This window comes from Lithobates pipiens, unplaced genomic scaffold, assembly GCF_037356315.1.
Source record: "Lithobates pipiens isolate NorthernLeopardFrog02 unplaced genomic scaffold, aLitPip1_a1.2 Scaffold_10, whole genome shotgun sequence".
Lineage (NCBI taxonomy): Eukaryota > Metazoa > Chordata > Amphibia > Anura > Ranidae > Lithobates > Lithobates pipiens.
This window is the reverse complement of record NW_027507686.1, coordinates 31,361,811-31,384,603: the sequence shown is the minus strand read 5'-3', so window position 1 is coordinate 31,384,603 and position 22,793 is coordinate 31,361,811. Positions and strand designations below refer to the sequence as shown.

Below are 22,793 nucleotides of genomic sequence, written 5' to 3'. Positions count from 1 at the left end.
GATCACCGCCATTACTAAAAATAAAAAAATGCCATAAAACAATCCCCTATTTTGTAGACACTAACATTTGCGCAAACCAATCAATATATGCTTATTGCGATTTTTTTTACCAAAAATATGTAGAAGAATACATATGGGAGGGCAAAAGTTTTTTTTTTTTTTTAAAAGCTATTTTTGAGGGATATTATAGCAAAAAGTAAAAAATTAGTTTTTCTCAAAATTGGCACTCCTTTTTGGTTTATAGCAAAAAATAAAAAATAAAATAAACCCGCAGAGGTGATCAAATACCACCAAAAGAAAGCTCTCTGGGGGGGGGGGGGGGGGGGGGGGAGGACAATTTTGTTTGTCAGTTAAAGCGACGCAGTGCCGAATCGCTAAAAGTGCTCTGGTCAGGAAGGGGGGTGAAGTGTTCCGGGGCTGAAGCAGTTAAAGTGTTTTTTATTTAATACGGACCTCAGCGTCCCGTTTTCTTCTCCATTGAGGTGACCCTACCCAGATCTTTTGCGGGAGTTGCAGAGGTTCCAGAGAGCGCTGTATGTACTGTGTGTACTTGTTACACTCTTTGGACTTAATAATAGTAAGTGCCTGGTTGTGATCCATTGATTTCAAGTTTAGATTGTTTGCTCTTATGATTAGGGCCATCTTAACACTCATGTATTTTATTGTATCTGTACTCTTTCCCTGGGAGCCATGCATTTGATTTGCAATTTCAATTTGCTGTCAACAAGACTGCAGATTGGATACCCAGAGCAGAAAACGGCATGATGGACTCTGCAGCTCTCGCTGTGATGCAGAGTCAGAGTAGAACTGACAAACTATTTCCTCTCCTTTAGGAAATGCAGCAGCGCTGTCCCTTTAACACTGGGAGGAGTGACAGGAGCAAAGTAGAAATGCCAGTGAAAAAAAACACACACATGGCATGTCCCCCAGTTGACCAGCTGACATCTCAGGGAAGTACAGATCAGGAAACAAGCTACTTGCTCTGACCGGGGGAATTCAGTGACACCAACTCTTACCTAATAATTACAGCATTGAAAACTTTTAGCCAGAGCAAAGTGAAAGTAGAGTGTGAATGCTGGCTCCAACCAGCATAACAAGACTCTAAGGCCACTCATTAAAATAAGAAGGAAGAGGTTTAACCTTAAAGGTGGTTGTAAAGGTAAAATGTTTTTTCACCTTAACGCCTTCTATGCATTAAAAGTGAAAAAACATCTCAGAGTGCCTGCTGCCCACCCCCCCCCCCCCACCCCCCGTTTTACTTACCTCACCCTCGAAAGTCCCGCACTCGTCCCCCGATGTCCTTTCCACTGTTCAGCCTGGCCGCTGGATTGCTGGAGTGGATGGATGGAAAGCAGCGCAGCCATTGGCTCACGCTGCTGTCAATCACATCCACCGACGCGGAAAAGTCCCGCCAGCAGCTTCAGGGAAAAGTCCCGCCAGCAGCTCAGGGAAAAGTCCCGCCAGCAGCTTCAGGGAAAAGTCCCGCCAGCAGCTTCAGGAAAGTCCCGCCAGCAGCTTCAGGGAAAAGTCCGCCAGCAGCTTCAGGGAAAAGTCCCGCCAGGCAGCTTCAGGGAAAAGTCCCGCCAGCAGCTTCAGGGAAAAGTCCCGCCAGCAGCTTCAGGAAAGTCCCGCCAGCAGCTTCAGGGAAAAGTCCCGCCAGCAGCTTCAGGGAAAAGTCCCGCCAGCAGCTTCAGGGAAAAGTCCCGCAGCTTCTTTGGAGCGGTGAAGGAGCGGTGTGTTTACTGCTCCTCCACCGCTGCTCCCCAATGAAATCAATGGGGCAGCGCTGTAATACCGCCGGCAAAAACGGCTATTGTGGCGTATTACCGGCGGTTTTAACCCTCTCTCGACGCTAGGGGGTAAAGCACCGCAATCCCGCGAAACCGCCGACTAAAAATTGCGGCGTTTTACCGCCGACGCAATGGGCGGTGTGATGTGAAAGTGGTCAAACAGAAAACTTCCCAAACAACGACCTAAAATATTTCAACAGTTGTGAGGTGTTAATCTGAGAGAGGCACAAAAAAAAGACAGCGCAGACTAATGAACAGGAGTGACATGACACCTCTCCAGATATAAAATGTAAAATAACAGGGATGACATTACCACTCCCCCAATATAAAATGTAAATTACAACAACGACATCACCATTCTTCAGATATGAAATCAGATTTTTGTACACTGTAAAAACGGTTTCGAAGTTCCTTGAGGAACACAGGAATTCTTAAGCCATTGAGTTATACTGCCGCCTACAGGCAGGGGCGGACTGACAACTCATGGGGCCCCCGAGCAATAGAAGATTATGGGGCCCCCAGGCTTACAGGTGGCCACCATGCCAGGAGTAAGTAACATACAAAACAACATATAGAGTACAGCAGTCAGGATGAGTGCCACGCTCACATCAGTCATACCTTACACCAAAGTCCTAACATTCTCCCTATACATCACAGTCCACGGAGTCCTACCTTATGGCAGATCCCCCCCAGTGTGTCACCTTCTATCTGTGTCCCCTTACACACACCTTTGCACCTTAGTGCTTGGTGCAGCAGGCAGCTGGCAGGAAAAATTAGAAGAAAAAAAAAAACCAAAGAATTCATTTGTTGCAGCTCTGAACTGCGCAAGTGAGTCTTAGAGCCAGCGAACTAGTAAACGGCTGTGGTTGGCCTCAGATCTGGCAGTGGGGATGGGGAATAAAAGCCATACTTGATGTGTGCCAAATCACAGCACAGGCACGCACCCAGACCTGCCCTGCTGCCTGATCTGAGGCCAGGCTATGCAGTTCACCATTCAGCTGCCTCCGAATGGCTGTGGATTTTTCACGGGCATAGGATTGTTAGATTGATTTCTGTTTAGCGGTAGTAGGCACAAATGAAACATACATACACACATTATATATGTATATATTACACACACACACACACACACACACACACACACACACACACACACACACACACACACACACACACCAGTGGCGGCTGGTGCTCAAAATGTTTGAGGGGCGCAAACAAACTGAAGAAAAAAAAAAAACCATCATCAATTGCAGCCACTGTACCCCATTGAATGCTGCCAGTGTGCCTATCAATTAGCGCTTCTGTACCCCAAATACTACCAGTGTGTCCATCAATTGCTGCTAATGTGCATCGCCCTGCACGCTCCTTGATGTCTTCTTCAGACCTCTGTCAGGCATCCAATCACAGAGCCCGACACTTCAGCCAATCAGGTGACAGGTAACAGACCTGAGCACCTGATTGGCTGAGAGGCGGTTCAGTGTTAGCAAAGTGAATTCCTTTGCTTTGCTAACAAACACACAGCTGAGGGAACAGTGAACGCCTGCTGTTCACCTTAGTGGGTGCCTATTAGAGCCAAAGGCTCTAATCAGGCGCTTCCCAAAAACACACCCGCAGCTGTAATTTATATATATATATTTTAGGGCTGGGAAAAAAAAAATTCTTTAAAATCTTGAATTGAGAGGACAAATCAATTAAAAATTTAAGCAAATTGATTTTTTTTTCACCACTGCACTGGTCCCGAGGTGCTGCAGGCAGGAGTTTTTAGGCGAGGCCGCGGCTTCGGTCTAGTCCACGAGGCCAGACGCCACGGACTAGACCGAAGCCGGTAAAAACACTGCCTGCAGGTCCTCAGGACTGGTGCAGTGTCCATACACACACACCAGCACTTTTCACCCAAAAATCAGCCTAAAAAAAACAAACACACTGCTGCCCCCCATCTCCAGGCATGCTGGGACTTGTAGTGCTCAGACACTAGGTGGTAATGCAGGAGAGGAGGTGACTGTGCCTGTGTATTGGTGGGCAGGTAATGAGTAGGCAGGGTAGCAGAGATTGGGGGGAGAGGTTCAGAACATCCTCCAGAAGCATGGCACTTCTCACACAGAAAACCAATCTAACAGCTTCAGAGCCCTACTGGAGGAAAAACACATCCTCCCCTCCCTCCTGCTCACTAGATTAAGCTACTGACAAAAATACATTCAGTTCATCTCGGCAAGCTTACCTTCCAGCGGGTTGCAGCCCTTCCCAGACTGCACCCTGTGTCCCCTCCTCCAGCTGTTGGCAATCTTCTGCTCTGAAATCAAATGAACCGCGGAGGGGAAGGGGGCGTGCACACTGTTTCAATTGGCTGAGGAGGCTGTACAGAGGCGGGGCATCTATAGCTTCCTTTTTTTTTTTTTTTTTACAACAAAATGATGTCGGCATGGGACATTTCAGGGACAGATGTAAAAAAAAAAAAAAGAAAAAAAAAAAAAAGAAAAAGAAAAAAAAGAAAAAAAAAAATTCTTTTTTACATACTGTCCCCACTTTTACTGAGGCTGGCCACTCTGATGGGGCCCCCTAGTGGCATGGGGCCCTCGGTCCGTGACCAAGTGCCAGAATGGTCAGTCCGCCCCTGCCTACAGGAAGGCCAGACACCAACATAAATAAAGGTAAGCCTGCCTCCAATACAACTCCGCCTCTACCCAGCATGCCTCAGTTTTATATGCAAGAAGTACAAGGGCCAAGAAAAAACAAAACAGAGGGCTAGAACCCGAGTCCCTCAAGGGGTTGCCAAGAAAACGATATATCTTATTCATCAAGGGACACAGGTCTTGTATTGCTGGGATGTCTGAAAACAGCCCAATCAAGGGTGGACAACAGCCACTAACAGGACCAAAAACTCAACAGTAATATGAAGCATCTGAAAAGACCAATGCCTGAAACTAAGCCATGCAAGAAAAAGATTCAACTAAACAGGGGCTCTACCACTAACTAGAGGGAACCACAGATGGGATGGTGCTTCCTCTACGTTTAAAAGGAGGTAAAGAGTGCATAGTGTGCCATCATTCTACCCAATGGATGGCATCCATGCTCAATCCCTCAGAGTCTTAACCCTTACCACTATGAAACCATTGGAGGCAGAAAATATGAAAGGGCCCGACATAGTGAAGCAGATCCTGGTGCTTCAACCCAACTTGCCTTACTCACCAAGTAAATCTTCAGAGACCGGGTCACACCTGAGGCTGTGCCATAGCTCTGGACCCGGGCGATCGGTGGATAACCAACCGGTATATGAAGTTCTGGAAAGTGCCAAATAGAGCCCAGTGCCCAAAGTACACATTTCTGAGTAACCCTGCAATCCTTCAACCCAGCAAGTCCGAGTAGGGCCTCTAAAGTTACTGCAGAAGATACACCAATCCAGAGGGCTGCTCTGCACAGACCATCTCAAGCAGCAGAATAGCATGAACTCTTACATGAAGTCACCAAAGAAAAATCATCACAGGAATGATGACATTGTTCAGAATGGTTATATTTCAAAGGAGGGACATCACCACTTCCTAGCTATGATTATATTAGGGCTGCAACTAACGATTATTTTCATGTGTGGTGCATAATTTAGTTACTATGCAAAGTTTAAAAAAAAAGGCAATGTATTCTTAAATATCTCTATGCAGTGGTAAATCTAAATAACCAACTATATGGTTAGGGAGCAAAATATCTAATCCACTCTGAGAACAACAGACTGAAGAGATATACTGTATATACTATTAGAAGAGATATACTGGATAAACTATTAGAGGAGAGATATACTGTATATGTTATTAGAGGATATATACTATTAAAAGGGTGAATCTGGTAAATATCAGACTCAGATCAATTTTTAATTAAAAAAAACACGTCTTCCTTCAAAAAAAATTGTCATTTTAAGAACGTTCATTCAATTTTCTAATCGTTCGTGGGGTCAAATCGACGTTCATTTTAAACCACAGTGATGGGAACATTTAGAAATTGAAAACTTCTTGGTCAAAGAAATTCAGACAGTGCATGTGATTTTCGTTCAGAAATGACAATTATTTTAAAAACAAGTGAAAAGTTCAAACAACATTCTTTCATTCAGCAAATGTACAAAGATTTTTCGTCTGAATATTCTCATCTGAAAATGTATCCGTGTGGCCAGCATAAGGCCCGCTACACTCCTATGCACTTTGCTTTTGATCTGTTTCTGCAGTGCGTTTTGATTTTGCTGCCATCTGCGTTTTTGCATTTATTTATTTTTTTGGCTAATTTGTTGTTGGGCAGATTAAAAAACAAATTGCTGCAAAAACGCTTCTCCATTGAAGTATATTGAACCAAAAAGTCCTTGACCCTTTCCAAATACACCACAGCTGAAAAGAAGCATAGATGTGAACGTTTCCCATAGGAAACCATGTAAATAAACTGTAGTGCATTTCTGCAAAAAGCACCAAAAAAAGCTGATGTGAACTAGGTCTAAGATGTTTAGTAACATAACGGGGTTAAAAAAAAAAAAAAAAAAAAAAAAAAAAAAAGCCCTTTTTAGAAAAAAAGCAGATAATCACTACTGTAAGGGGTTTGTTTTTTTACTGTAGAACTGTGAAAGTAATACAGTAGTGATTTGCTCTTTTTGTACTATAAAGGGCTCTTTTTTTTTTTAACCCCATTATGCTACTGGCCGATTAATCAATTATGAAAATAGTAAATCGATTCAAATCGATTAGTTGTTTCAGCCCTAGATTATATACACAATTCTTTTAGAGAATTCCTATAGCCAATGGTTTCCACAAAAGTACTATTCACAAACTACAATCGCAAATGCAAAAAGACAAAATTGGGAGAAAGCAAGTTCTGATGGCACCGAAACCATATAAACAGTCTAGTCACAATGCGTTGTCACCATACACAGCTTTTATCCAGCACTGCTGACAGTGCACCATGTAACATGTGGATAAGAAATGGAAAGGGAGGAATTCTAGAGGCTGCCAAGCTCCAGCTATTCTATGCCATCATCAATCAGCTATTCTGTAACTTCATTCACCATCAGCCAATTACTCTATAATCTTATATGCCACCAGCCAACCAAATCTATTCCATTTTAAGTCATTAGCCATCTATTCTATAACCCTATATGCCACTAGCTATCTATTCTGTTATACTCCACCCACCAGTTTTTTTTATTACCCTTTACACCAAATCGGCCAAGCTTTTCTATAACCCAATATGCCATTAGCCAGCTATTCTATAGTACTATACACCAACGGCCAGCTATTCTCTTACACGTCATCACCCAGCTATTCTATAACCCTATATGCCACTAGCTAGCTATTCCATTACCTTATACGCCAATAGCCAGCTTCAGCTCTTCCGTTACCCTTTTATGCCATCATTCAACCTTTCTATTGCCTGGCACACCATCAGCCAGCTATTCTATTAATGTATACGCCTTCAGCCAGCTCTTCAATTATTCTATACACCATCAGGCAAACCTATTTTATTAAGCTATACACCATCAGCCAGCTATTTTATTATCCTTTATGCCACCAGCCAGCTTTTCTATTCCCTTATACGCCGTCAACCACCTCTACTTTTACCCTATATGTAAGCAACCTGCTCTTTTATTAACCACCTATTAAAAACCCGAGGCATGCAGACTGACAGGCTGGGGCATTCCAGACTGACTAGCTACTGTGTCTGCTTTGCAGACCAATGCTCTGGGAGTGAGGTTGGACCAATTTTCAATGACCAGGTCACCAGACAGGTCGACCAGGAATATTTCAGCCTTGATTTAACTTTTATCCAATCATGTAGTTATTTGCTTTAGGCCCCTTTCACACTGACGTCCCGTTCAGGCCCGCCTGTCAGTTTTTCAGGCGGACCTGAACGGGTGCTCCATAGAGGTCTATGGAGCGTCGGATGTCAGCGGTGACATGTCCGCTGACATCCGACCCGCTACGATCCGAAAAAGTGTAACGGAGGAAAAAGCTATTTTTCCATCCGTCATCGGATCGGATCGGGTGACGACGGGCACTGCGGTCCGTCGTCATCCGATCTCCCATAGGGGAGAGCGGCGCTGTGACAGGTCCGTCCCTGCGCAGTGTGCAGAGACGGAGCTGTCATCTCCCTGCTCAGCGGGGATCGGCGGAGTGATCCCCGCTGAGCAAACGGACATCCACGGGGCGGATCAGAACTGATCCGCCCCGTGTGAAAGGACCCTTACACAGTTGTCCAAAAACCAAAGAGATTTTATGATAAGATTGCAAAGTATGTGGTTCGTATATAAAATTTCTGACTTGCTCAGCGGATGCAACAGAAGATTTCTAACCTGGGCAGAAGTGGAGACCGAATCTTCTTCTCCTTATCTCCTTTGTCTTTTTCTTTCTCTTTTTCCTTCTGTCTTTCCTTCTCATCGCGCTTGCTCCGGTCACGCTCCCATTCATCTTTCCGCTTCTGGCGGTCTTTCTCTCGCTCCCGCTCGCGTTCTCTCTCTCGCTGGCGGCGCTCTCTCTCTCGATCCCGGTCTCTGTCTCTTTGTCTGTCCCTATCTCTTTCCCTCTCTCTATCCTGGGAAAGAGGGAAGCAAGAAATGTCAGGAGAAAAAAATAAATAAATAAAAATAGAAAGTAAAATCTTTACCTAATCCCTTCACACTAGGTCTGTAAGAGATCCTAATGCCAGAGGCATTGAATCGGCTTCCCAAACATGAGATTGCTGTAAATGGCTATTGTAGTGATCCTACTGGCTTGTATACATTGCTGTGACTGGGAAACATCAGTGACAGAACAGTCACAGTGCTGGAGGTAAAACAATTGAGCACACCTGCAGCACAAAACAGCAACAGTGGCCATAAGCATATATATGACAGTATGACATACAGTTTACCGCCTTGCAGCCTCAGACACTGATATAGCTGCCGTTAGGCTGTTAAAGTGGAACGCCAAGCTAACCCTAACCTCTTAAAACTGTCCCCTCCCTCCTCCTAACACCTATTGCTTACTAACCTGGGAATTAAAGAATATATATACAGATACATACATCTATACATATATACACACACATACTTTTGCAATCTCAGGTTGCTCTGGTCCGGTCATGTGACCCAGCTCCCCTGTGTCAGCTAGCACTGCTGCAGGGGAGTGCCAACAACGGATAAGCTATTAAAGCTTATGGGTGATGTCAGCGCTCCCAGCCATAACCAGCAGTTGTTAGAGCACACTCTCCTCTACCCCGCAGCCAGCACTGGCTGACACAGAGGAGATCAAGTGAGCGGACCAGAGCAACCTGAAAATATACACATCTTTATTTCACAGGTCAGTAAGCAGAGGTGTTAGGAGAAGACTGTTTTCAGAGTATTTGGGGTCATCAAGGAATTCCACTCCAAGCCGACCCTGTCACCTTACCACTGTAAAAAAAAAAAAACATTACCTGGTTTCTGGGATCATGTGACCTCAGACCAAAAAGCAATTTGCTAGCCCCAGCACAGTCACATGATCAAGGGATGTTATTGTGCTCTCTAAGCTCAGACAAGGGGTATTTTGCTGCAGCGGTGATGGTGAAAGAGGCGGCGGGAGAACACTGAATAAGCGAGTATAAGGCAGTTCATGGGGCAGCTTTACACAGTCACCCCTAACTCTGCAAACATTTTGTAAAAGTAATGAGCATAGTCTTGTGATTTCATAACTTCCTGTTGATACTACAGAGTAGCATTAAATAATTTTTGGCTCAATTTTACGGATTTAAGAACGGTTGAGAATGGCTGTATTAATGCCAGTGGTTCTCAACCTCAGCAGCCTTCAAGTACCCACAACTAGCCATGTTTTGGGAACTTCCCATAGATAAAGTAGCTCTCATCAATAGGTCATTGATATTGATTTAAAGCAGCTGTGCAAAGTAAAGGAAAACCTGAAAACATGGCCCGTTGAGGGTACTTGAGGACTGAGGTTGAGAATCACTGCTTTAGACCAGGGATCGCCAAACTATGGCCATCCAGCTGTTGCAGAACTACACGTCCCATGAGGCATTGTAAAACTGACATTCATAGACATGACTAGGCATGATGGGAATTGTAGTTCCTGAACAACTGGAGGACCATAGTTTGGAGACCCCTGCTTTAGACTAACACAGGAACCCTCTGTCTCCTTGTGCATATGGGTGCAAGGTGGACCGTACATGCCCTCATCTGTGCTTTTACTTACTCGATAGCGATACGGCTCCGCTTCAGTGTACTGCACGCGGAAGTTCTCGTACTGCCCACCTCGCCAATATCGGTCCATCTCTAGGTCATAGTACGGATCTGGGAACGGGTCCCTAAAATAAATCAAGTGATTAATATAGCAATGGACATTTACAAAACAATTTCTCCATGCAATGCAAAAGGAAGGGCAGGGAAGTAGTCTGAATTTATGTAAAAGAAAAAATTACACAGCAAATCATTAAAGCAGTATTAAATCCAAAAAATAAAACATATTACAGTTTACTAATTCTTAGATTTGATGATGGCTGCATTAGTTTTCTTTTTAGTTTTTTTTTCCTTTATTTTCATCTGCTGATCCAACCAGTAAATTTGTTGTTTTTCAACAGAACAAGCTCTCCTACAAACAGTATCTCACAAAAGTGAGTACACCCCTCACATTTTTGTAAATATTTTATTATATCTTTTCATGTGACAACACTGAAGAAATGACACTTTGCTACAATGTAAAGTAGTGAGGGTAAAACTTGTATAACAGTGTAAATTTGCTGTCCCCTCAAAATAACACACAGCCATTGACGTATAATCCACTGGCAACAAAAGTGAGTACACCCCTAAGTAAAAATGTCCAAATTGGGCCCAAAGTGTCAATATTGTGTGGTCACCATTATTTTCCAGCACTGCCTTAACTCTCTTGGGCATGGGGTTCACCAGAGCTTCACAGGTTGCCACTGGAGTCCTCTTCCACTCCTCCATTATGACATCACGGAGCTGATGGATGTTAGAGACCTTGCACTCCTCCACCTTCCATTTGAGGATGCCCCACATATGTTCAATAGGGTTTAGGTCTGGAGACATGCTTGGCCAGTCCATCACCTTTACCCTCCACCTCTTTAGAAAGGCAGTGATCGTCTTGGAGGTGTTTGGGGTCATTATGTTGGATTACTGCCCCGCGGCCCCGTCTCCAAAGAGGGGATCATGCTCTGATTCTGTATGTCACAGTATACATTGGCATTCATGGTTGCCTCAATGAATTGTAGCTCCCCAGTGCCAGCAGCACTCATGCAACCCCAGACCATGACACTCCCACCACCATGCTTGACTGTAGGCAAGACACATTTGAGGTGCCATGTTGAACTTACAGTGACCAGTTTGAGAGAGTGGGAGCAATAAAACCAAAATTTCACACACCTGCTCCCCATTCACACCTGAGACCTTATAACACTAACGAGTCACATGACACTGGGGAGGGAAAATGGCCAATTGGGCCCAATTTGGACATTTTCACTTAGGGGGTGCACTCACTTTTGTTGCCAGCCGGTTAAGACAATAAGGGCTGCGTGTTGAGTTATTTTGAGGGGACAGCAAATTTACACTGTTATACAAGCTGTACACTCACTACTTTGCTACAGTGTAAAGTATAATTTCTTCAGTGTTGTCAAATAAAAAGATAATATTTACAAAAACGTGAGGGGTGTACTCATTTTTGTGAGATGCTGTACATAGCCAAAATATACACGTTATTGTCATCAGTATTGGGACGCCTGCCTTTACACGCACATGAACTTTGATGGTGTCCTAGTCCGTAGGGTTCAATATTGAGTTGGCCCACCCTTTGTAGCTATAACAGCTTCAACTCTTCTGGGTAGGCCAACCACATGGTTTAAGAGTGTCTATGGGAAGGTTTGACCATTCTTCCATAAGCACTTTTGTGAGGTCAGGTACTGATGTTGGACGAGAAAACCTGGCTCGCAATCTCCGCTCTAAATCATCCCAAAGATGTTCTATTCAATCTATTGGGTTGAGGTCAGGACTCTGCAGGCCTGACAATTTCCTCCACCCCAAACACACTCATCCACGTCTTTATGGACCTTGTTTTGTATACTGGTCCAAATCATTCGGTGGATGGGGGATTATGGTGTAGGGTTGTTTTTCAGGGGTTGGGCTTGGCCCCTTCGTTCCAGTGAAGGGAACTCTTAAGGCGTCAGCATACCAAGACATTTTGGACAATTTCATGCTCCCAACATTTTGGGTACTGTTTGGGGATGGCCCCTTCTTGTTCCAACGTCTGCACACCAGTGCACAAAGCAAGGTCAACGCAATATGGAACCTCATGCACAAAGACTGGAATGCCATTAAAGTTCATGTGCGTGTAAAGGTAGGCATCCCAAAAACGTCAATATGCCCAAGGAGCTACACCCAGAAGTTGGCAAGAGCGAGGTGTCCTATAGTACTTAATGCCACTGGGAGTAGGCAAAATGCCCAAGAAGCTCCACTTGGAAGCTGGCAAAAGTTAGGCATCCCTTAGTACTTATCAATGCCACTGGAATAGAATTGTGTGTCCAGTGGACCCATAATGTTCTGGTAAGTACTTTAAAAGTGTGGGACCACTTTTGGCACCAAATAAAGTGTGGGAACTCCACATTCGTGATACCTTGGCGACTGTAGTATGGTGAGAGCTCATGAATATTGCAGTTTTGGTTGGATCGCTAGGTTTACGTAAAAAAGCCAAATTTGGAGTTTTCAGAAAAGTGTTTTTTTTTTTCTTGCATCCTCACTGGGGAGATTCACCCTTCTATTTGTCCTGGTGTCACCGATACAAAATGGAGAGTGCAAAAATTGCGACCTGACGCTACAAGAGATGAGGGACACCCGCTTTGCTGACAACGGAGTTATCCTGCCTAATGACAGAGAAGATTCACAGACATTCACAGGCCCACAATGAGTGTGTTTTCTGAACTGCCGTCTATAAAGCGTACCCCAGAAATGCATGACCCCCCCCCCAAAAAAATTTAACAAATATGGCAGTACTGCAGAGATGTACTGCATATACACTAAGGATTTCATAGTTATGCTGGTATTAGGTTAAAGTGCCCGGAATATTCTCCTGTAGAAAACTCTCTTGACCTTCCGTCGTGGTTTACGATCATTATTACATTTTCATTGAGGAAAATTTTAAAAACAAACATCCGCCATCCCTCGTGTAGTGAGCGATGAGCAGTAATTAAGCTTCCACTATGTATACAGCGGCCACCTCTTAAAATCGGTTTTACAGACCACGTATCTAGCGAATGTCTGACCTTTGCAGCATAAAACGAGACCGTATCGAGTCCAAATAAGACAAGAATTTCTTTAGGTAATACAATCTAAAAATACACAATGTGAAGCTCGTGCAGCAGCTATTTTTATCACGGATCTTTAAAGACGGGACATTTTCTGCTCAATGGTGTAACTGCGATCAATGTTTATCTAAGCAAACGTAACTTTCCATATTCTGATCATCTTCCTGCTGTGCTTTGTCTATGCAAGGCTAATAAAAGGTGTAAAGTAAAACTTTTTTTTTTGACTTGTACATACCAGGTAAGCCTATAATAAGTATGCATCCACCACTGTGCAGGAGCACGGGGGGGACATTTTTTATTTTTATTTTTTTTTTAAACACTGTCCCTTTAAAAAAAAATGTGATCACTTTACACTGAAAACATCCTTTGCAATTGAAATAAGCAGTGGAAGGTTCTCTTTCTGGAGAGATTTGGGGTCAATAAGATGTACTGTATGAAGCATTAGATCAAAAACAAAAAAAGTAAAAACAAAATTGATCTAATGACGTCACTCTGGTCCTCCTAGACCAGTAATTCTCAACCTTTTTTCAGGCAAGGCAATCTTTAAAGTGGTTGTAAACCCTTACAAACCACTTTGACCTACAGGTAAGCCTAGATTAAGGCTTACCTGTAGGTCCAAGAAATATCTCCTAAATCTATACGGTTTAGGAGATATTTGCCCGTAGACAGCGGCGCGCAGGCGCACTGATTGCGGCATTTCCAACAACGGAGCTGCCACGCGTGTCGGCTCCCGTGCGCATTGCGCGGAAGTGACGTCATCGCGGCTTCGCCGAATAACAGCGGCGGAGCTGCGAGACCCCACCGAGAAGATGGATGCGCTGGACTACAGGGGGCAGCGGTGACTTCGCTGGCTCCTGTGTCAGGTAAGTGACACATAATGGACTACTATGTGATGCATAGTAGTCCACTATGCTTTGCCTTTGCAGGGAATGAAAGAGGAAGTAAACTCATCAGGGTTTACTTCCTCTTTAAGGCTTACCTGTAGGTCCAAGAAATATCTCCTAAACCTACACGTTTTAGGAGATATTTGCCAAAAGACAGGCACCGCTGTCTGCGATGTGCCGCGAGTGGCGGCTCCCGTGCGCATGGGCAGGACTGTCGTCATCGCAGCTCCGTCGAATGATGGCACCGGAGCAGCGAGACCCACCAAGAAGATGGAGGCTTCGTACACAAGGGGACAGCGGTGACTTCGCTGGCTCCTGTGTCAGGTAAGTGACACATAATGGGCTACTATGCGATGCATAGTAGTCCATTATGCTTTACCTTTGCAGGGAATCAAAGAGGAAGTAAACCCATCAGGGTTTACTTCCTCTTTAAAATTATTAACAGTCTCGAGGCACCCCATTCTAAAATGTAAAGAACGATTCTAATAGTTTTGCATAATACAGCAACATCCACACATGTAGGGTACCCAACTTTGTGATTTTTTTTTCTTCCAAAAAGTATTCCAAGGTTTCTCTTCTCCCCATCAGTCAGCTAATGTGACCCCAGTGCTGAGGGAGAGAGGCAGAGGAGGGTCAAACTGGATGCTGTGGAGGCGACAGACATCCTCCTCATCAACGGACGACACCATTGGTTGTTAGGATGCCACGTGCATAATGAAAACATGGGGCTTTGTGTAATTAACCACTTAAGGACCGCCGCATGGCAATGTACGTCGGTGCAATGGCACCGACAGGCACAAGCACGTACATGCTCACCTTCCAGCGGGTGGGGGGTCCGATCTGACCCCCTCCCACTGGATACGGCGGTCCGGTTCGCTTCAGGAGCGATCCGGGATGAGGGGATGGCCGTTGGTTTCTGGCCATCCCCTCTCGATTGCTCCTGGCGAATGAGAAGCTTCCCCCGCTGTGTATAGTAAACACAGACAGGGAGGAAGTGATGTCATTCTCCTCGGGCGGTCTTTTTGACCGGACTACGAGGAGAACAGTGAAAGTAAGCGTGCACCAACACTACACTGACATGTAGGCACACAAACCCCCGCCCCGATCGCCCCCCCCCCCCCCTCCCAGTCACAGTGTCACTGATTGCAGTGATCATTTATTTACTGATCACTGCATTTAGTGTCAGTTGTGACAGTAAAGACTGTCAGGGCAGTTAGTGTTAGGTCCAGGGTAGCCCCCTACCCCCCCAATAAAGGTTTAACCCCCTGATTGCCCCTAGTTAACCCTTTCACCCCCTTTTGTCAGTGTCACTAAGCGATCGTTTTTCTGATCGCTGCATTAGTGTCACTGGTGCCGCTAAGTAGCTAGTTATTTTTTTAGGTTCACCGCCAGGTTTTTATAGCGCTAGGTACCCTGATATACTACCCAATAATGATTTTAACACCCTGACTGTCCCTAGTTAACCCTTTCACCCCCTTTTGCCAGTGTCACCAAGTGATCATTTTTCTGATCGCTGCATTACTGTCACTAGGTAGCTAGTTATTTTTTTAGGTTCACCGCCAGGTTTTTATAGCGCTAGGTACCCCCATATACTACCCAATAATGGTTTTAACCCCCCTGATTGCCCCTAGTTAACCCTTTCACCAGTGATCACTGTACAAGTGTCACTGGTGACGCTGGTTAGCCAGTTAGTTATTTAGGTTCCCCGTCAGGTTTTTATATAGCGCCAGGGACCCCCATATACTACCTAATAAAAATTTGAACCCCCTGATTGCCCCTAGTTAACCCTTTCACCAGTGATCACCGTATAAGTGTTACGGGTGACTCTGGTTAGTTTGCTTTTTATAGCATCAGGGCACCCACCATTTATTACCCAATAAAGGTTTAACCCCCTGATCACCCGACGGTTGATATCAATTAGGTTTTAGTGTCAGGGTCTGCGTCGCCCCAGGCAGCGTTAGTTTAGTGTCAGTACCGCTAACACCCACGCGCAAAGCATAAACCTCCCGTAGCGGTATAGAATGTGAACAGATCAATATCTGATCAGATCTATACTAGCGTCCCCAGCAGTTTAGGGTTCCAAAAAAACGCATTGTTAGCGGGATCAGCCCAGATACCTGCCAGCACCTGCGTTTTGCCCCTCTGCCCAGCCCACCCAAGTGCAGTATCGATCGATCACTGTCGCTTACAAAACACTAAACACATAACTGCAGCGTTCGCAGAGTCAGGCCTGATCCCTGCGATCGCTAACAGTTTTTTTTGGTAGCGTTTTATATTTAAATCCGGAAGGCAGTGCTTGGTTTTCAGGGTCCTGTACATGGCTAGGCTCCCAAAAAGTCCCCCACATGTGGTATCCCTGTACTCGGGAGAAGCAGCAGAATTTATTTTGGGGTGTAATTTCACTTATGCCCCTAGCATGTGTGAGCAAAATATATTAGGGACAACTTTGTGCAAAAAAAAAAAAATTGTAATATTCCTGCAACTTGTGGCAAAATATAAAATATTTCATGGACTCAACATGCCTCTCAGTAAATAGCTTGGGGTGTCTACTTTCCAAAATGGGGTCATTTGGGGGGGGGGGGGGGGGGGTTTGTGCTATTTTGGCATTTTATGGCCTTCGAACCTGTGATAGGTAGTGAGGAGTGAAATCAAAAATTTGCACCCTTCGAAATCCTGAAGGCAGTGATTGGTTTTCGGGGTGCCGTACGCGGCTAGACTCCCAAAAAGTCCCACATATGTGGTATCCCCGTACTCAAGAGAAGCAGCAGAATATATTTTGGGGTGCAATTCCACATATAACTATGGCATGTGTGAGCAATATATCATTTAGTGACAAATTTTGGTAAACTTTTTTTTTTTTGTCATTATTCAATCACTTGGGACAAAAAAATAAAATAAAAAAATATTCAATGGGCTCAACATGCCTCTCAGCAATTTCCTTGGGGTGTCTACTCTCCAAAATGGGGTCATTTGGGGGGGGGGGGGGGGGGGTTTGTACTGCCCTGCCATTTTAGCACCTCAAGAAATGAGATAGGCAGTCAAATTAAAAGCTGTGTAAACTCCAGAAAATGTACTCTAGTTTGTAGACGCTATAACTTTTGCGCAAACCAATAAATATACGCTTATTGAATTTTTTTTACTAAAGACATGTGGCTGAATACATTTTGGCCTAAATGTATGACTAAAATTTAGTTTATTCGATTTTTCTTATAACAAAAAATAGAAAATATATTTTTTATATTTTCGGTCTTTTTCCATTTATATCGCAAAAAAATTAAAAATAAAATCGCAGAGGCAATCAAATACCATCAAAAGAAAGCTCTATTTGTGGGAAGAAAAGGACTCAAATTTCGTTTGGGTACAACATTGCATGACCGCGCAATTAACAGTTAAAGCAGTGCAGTGCGAAATTGTAAAAAGACCTCTGGTCCTTAGGCTACAATTGGTCAGGGGCTGAAGTGGTTAAAAGGCAGGCTTGATCCACCTGTTGGCTTGTATACAAATTTTGATAAATTTTTAGGCATTTTGCCAAGGCACTCCTGAAGGTGTCTGGGCACCCTGGTTAAAAAAAAAAAAAAAAAAACAGGGGTGAACAGCGGCGCTAGATATGGTGATAACATAAAATTATATAGCAACTGGAATATAGGTATACATAAAATGTGTGTGAATAAGCACACATGATATTAAAACATTTGTTTAAAACATAATGTCCATAAATGATCCGAGATCTTGTATGATTAGCACCTGGAGGCAGCTCCCTTAGAGTGAAGCGATGAGCTCTGTGTAGAAATGGGAACAGAGGGGCGCCAGACTGAGTGCAGTATAAATCATATATTTAATAAAAACAAGTAGTAACTCACAGGTTAAATTAGATGAGTTCAGTATGTGGTGAAAATTGCCAGTCCTGGAGTCTCATAAAAGTCTTCCCTTTGCAGCCTGGGACACTGGTGTGATCTTACATGGATCCAGAGAATGCTGGGAACCAGGAGGCAGGAAACAGGCAGCTGGTCGTGACTTCACAGGAACAGGAAATGTGATTATTCACAGTGGCAAAGAAAGGTAATGCATTTCGAAGCTACAGCTTCTTCATCAGACCAACCTGTGTCCCAGGCTGCAAAGGGAAGACTTTTATGAGACTCCAGGACTGGCGATTTTCACCACATACTGAACTCATCTAATTTAACCTGTGAGTTACTACTTGTTTTTATTAAATATATGATTTATACTGCACTCAGTCTGGCGCCCCTCTGTTCCCATTTCTACAAAAAAAAAAAAAAGTCTGTCCTAGACCATAAAGAGGAGCAGAGGCCATCTTTCCTCCACTCATATCTGTTACCAGCTGCCACAACCACCTGATCGGTTCTTGGGGCAACTGATCATCCATGCAAGCTGTAAGCCTGAAAACCAAAAAAGCAAAGTGAAGCAGTAGGGGGGTGATCCATCCCACCGCTTCAAAAAGTGATCCTGTGCCAAAATCCGCCACCTGGACCACTTTCATCTGTTAGATAAAAAACAATACCGGGGTTATGGAATATTACTGCAGCCATAACACTGGAATTGCACTTCTGACGGAGGACGTAATTTGTCTATGGCAGGGGTTCCCAAATACCTAATCATTATATTGGGACTCTTCCGGGGTAAAAAAAAAAAAAAAAAAAAAAAAAAAAAAAAGGGAAAGAGGATAGGCCAAGAGATTATTATGAGGACTTATATAAAGCCAACAGTTTGCACAGCACTTTATGATATAAAAAAGGGAGACGGCACGGTTACAATACAAGAAGGTTAGAAGGGTTATTAAAATCGTCCCAAAAATAAATCTCAAGGTCACAACAAAAACGTCAGATGATCTGGATGACATTTTTGTTTACTGTACAAGCATCGCATACTCACATAAGTGAAAAGCGGCGCAATTCAAATTTTTAATGATTCCCACGTCATTGTTATGCTAACCACTTGCCTACTGGGCACTTTTACCCCCCTTCCTGCCCTGGCCAATTTTCAGTACCATTGCACCTTGAATGACAATTGTGCGGTCATGCAACACTGTATCCAAACAAAATTTGTATCTTTTTTTGAGACAGATAGGAGCTTACTTTTGGTAGTATTTAACCAACGCTGTTTTTAAATTTTTTTTTTCTTTCAAAAAAATAAAAAAAATAAAAATAAAAAAATAAGCTTTTTTCAGTTTATAACATTTTGTTAAGTAATTTTATGCCATCACTGATGGGCACCAATAGGCATCACTGATGAGGCGGCACTAACGATCAGTGCCCTGATTAATCGGTGTAGATCTCCCTTTTGTGGATTGCCACTTACCAGCTCTCCTCACACACTGTCCGTGTGTGGAGAGGACTGCCGATAACCAGCAAATCCTATATACACTGATCAGCTGTGATTGGACACAGCTGGTCACATGGTAAAGGGCTGCTGTGATTGGCTCTTTACACCAATCTGTGATCAGCTGTGTGCAAAGAGCACATAGTGATCAAAGATACCCGCTGGCTGATGCCCGCCGCATGGGAAGCGCGATCACGAGACATCAATAGATGCCCTCCTGGAAATGTGCGACTGCACCGCAGCCGTCAATCACTATAGCACAGTCGGAAAGAGGTTAAAGCTGAACTTTGGGAATTTAGCCATACTTTGGGGAAAATTTACTAAAACTGGCGCACTCGGAATCTGGTACAGCTGTAAAAAACTAAAATAAAACAAGAACAGAGGGGGCACCAGCCTTGCACATTACCTTTGCAAACTCAAAAACGAGTGTTCGATTCAGACAAATACAAAAGTCCATCAAGTGTATCATCCAACACAGTCTGCTGGCCCGTACACTTGAGTGGGATGAGAGTCTGATGCGTTTCAAGGGTGACCCCTCTTCCTCTGGTACAGCTGTGCTTAGTAATAAATAAATAAATAGGATCCTTACATCAGCTTGTTCAATTAGGCCGATGCTAAAACCTGGAAGCCGATTGGCTACCATGCACAGCTGCACCAAATTCTGCACTCTCCAGTTTTAGTAAATCTCCCTCTATTAGTCAAAGTGATTGTAAAAGGCGTTAAAAGCTTTTTGCAATGGTTTTGCACAATGCAGACATGATGTTCCTCTTCAGGGGCCCCACCTGCGCTCCTGGCTCCTCCTCTTCAGTGTCTGCCCCCACAGGAATTGTTTGGTATAGAGGCAGACATGTGCCACTGAGCCGCGCGCGAGAGAGGATTTTTTTCCAACAACAAACATGTTTTATCTCTCTTCTGTGCTCCTAGCCCCTCCCTCCTGTTGAGTGCCCCCACAGCAAGCAGCTTGCTAAGGGGGCACCCGAGCCGAGTCACAGCTAGTGTCCATGCAGACAAGGAGGTCCGACCTGGCCCCACCCCCTCTTGCTATCTGTGCATTTTTTTTTACTCTGCCGCCTGTAAGGAAATGCACCCAGGATCAGCAGATCACGGGTACAATGCCAGGCTCCTGCAGACACTCAGTCCAACTGCCTCGTAGGGCAGTTACTGAATAGCAGGAAGAATCGAACTACGAGGATGCTCGCCATCACAGGGGCCAATGGTAGATGTAGTCCATTCCTCCACACTCTGAATCCTCTGTTAAAGGGGGTTTGGGGGTGGAGGCAGGAGCTGGAACATATGAAATTATCTTTTAGGCTTAGTTAGGTCTTGACTAGACTTCTACTTTAATACTCCATTCAAACTAGTGCGACTTGGGACACAAAGTTGCATGACAAGTCACAGCCCATTGATTTAAATGGCAACCATTCCAATCTATGCAACTTAAAGTGATTGCAACGTCTTTTTTTTCCCCCTATGAAAAAAACAAACATGTTATACTTACCTGCTCTGTTGCAGTGGATTTGCAGAGCAGCACAGATCCTCCTCTTCTCAGGTCCCTCTTCTGTGCTCCTGACCCAATTGCACTGCTGCTGCATCTCAACCAATCAGGAGGGAGAATCTTGGATGGCGGACACACTGGTGGATATCCCTGGACAGTGAGGGACCTCAGGTAAGTGTTAGGGGGGCCGCTGCTGCACAAAGAAGGCTTTTCATCTTAATGCATCATTAGGATTACAAACCTTCTGCCTTTACACTAAGTGTCACTGGTCCCCAAAAAGTGTCACTTAGTGTCAGATTTGTCTGCCGCAGTATCAGAGAGAAGAAAAAAATAAAAAAAATCGCTGATATTACTAGTAAAAATAAAAAGTCCATAAAATATCCATTTTGTAGACACTTGTGCAAACCAAATACACGGTTATTAAGAGATTTTTATTTTCAAAAATATGTAGCAGAATACATATTGTATTAAATGGATGAAGAAATTTGATTTTTTTTTTTTTTTATTGGATCCATGTTATAGCAGAAAGAAAAAAAATAATAATTCTGTATTCTTTCAAAATAGTTTTTTTTTGTTGTTTATAGCTCAAAAAATAAAAAACCACAGAGGTGATCAAAATACCACCAAAAGAAAGCTCTATTTGAGGGGGGAAAAAAATAAAAAAAGTCACCAATTCTGTTTGGGTACAGCGTCACACGACAATTGTCAGTTAAAGCAACGCAGTGCCGTATTGCAAAAAATGGCCTGGTCAGGAAAGGGGGTAAAACCTTCCAGAGCTTAAGTGGTTAATGGAATAAAGCTGTATCTGGACCTCTTGGCAGTGGTGTGGCGCTTAAATTGGCCCTGTAGAGGTACAGCACAACATAACCCATAACCAAATATAATCACAAAATGGAAAGTTACTTTTCCTTTCATAAAATATTTACAACATTTGCACCTTCCAGCATAAAATGCCCCACTTTATAGGCCCAGAACAGAATAAAAATAACGCAGTGTGAGGCTCACATGGTATATTTTACAGCCTCTGGATTCCAGTCTTATTGGGACTAGGCCAGACATCTGCTACAAACCATAAAAATCTATATAAAGGTTTAGTAGGCGAGCACGCGGGTGCTGTATTACTCCAAGTGGAAGTTTACTCGCAGTTTTGCACTCCACGTGGGACAGTAAACACATGAAACACGAGGGAATACACGTTATTCTCTTCAACTTAACACTTTTGGGAGGAAAAAAACCCCAACTCATTGGGACTACTAAAAAGGTGCTAGCAAGTCCACCTTCATTAAAAATGACACAAAAACAAAACAAAATGCATTACAAAATCATGTTAAAAGAATCTAGGTAGAGACCCCATAATATAAAAGCATTACCAACAGTAAAGAGAAATACCATATAAACGTTCCAGAGAAAGGGATGTTTTATTACACTGACGGATACTCCCTAGGAGCGACCGTAGAAGAGGATGGCGATGAAAAAAGGTGGAAGACAACCTGAAGCCCCAAGTATGGCATCTCTCTCTTCTGCACCCCTTGAACCCCCGAAGAAGCTCATTCTGCAAAACACGTTGGAATTTAGCACCTTCCTTTGGTTCATTTGTCTTCCTTAGGCTTTTGGTATTTTTTATATGCTGGGTAGCATTGTAATCGAGGGAAGGTTCATGGGGGTGCTGTACTGTATCATGAATGAATACAGTTGGTAATGCTTTTTATTATTGAGTTTCTACCCAGAGTCATTTTTTCTGTGGATTTGCTAGCACCAAGTGGCTCTAAAGCTCAGATATGAAATACGAACAAAGCACATGCCTGTATAGTTTGTACTTCTCTCAATCCAGGGTTCTAAGGGCCTGTATACACCTGCTTGAAAATGTGGCACTGGACACGATTTTTTAAAGCGCTCAAAGCCCTGATCACTAAAAAAATGGTTGGCTTACAATCCTGTTTCAACAGTGCTTTTGTTTTGCTGCAAAATGATACCCCATGTCGC

General features: G+C 43.8%; 1 protein-coding gene across 4 annotated transcripts in view; it reads right to left on the bottom strand.

Moving 5' to 3' along the window:
* ZC3H18 (zinc finger CCCH-type containing 18) overlaps positions 1-22,793 on the bottom strand; it is a 137,073-nt gene that overhangs the window by 65,071 nt on the left and 49,209 nt on the right. For all 4 annotated transcript variants that reach the window (XM_077453372.1, XM_077453374.1, XM_077453375.1 and 1 more), the window contains 2 exons: positions 9,977-10,088; positions 8,107-8,345 (listed from right to left, as the gene is read on the bottom strand). In XM_077453372.1, coding sequence (XP_077309498.1) covers positions 8,107-8,345; positions 9,977-10,088 — 351 coding nt within the window. The remainder of the gene's footprint in view (positions 1-8,106; positions 8,346-9,976; positions 10,089-22,793) is intronic.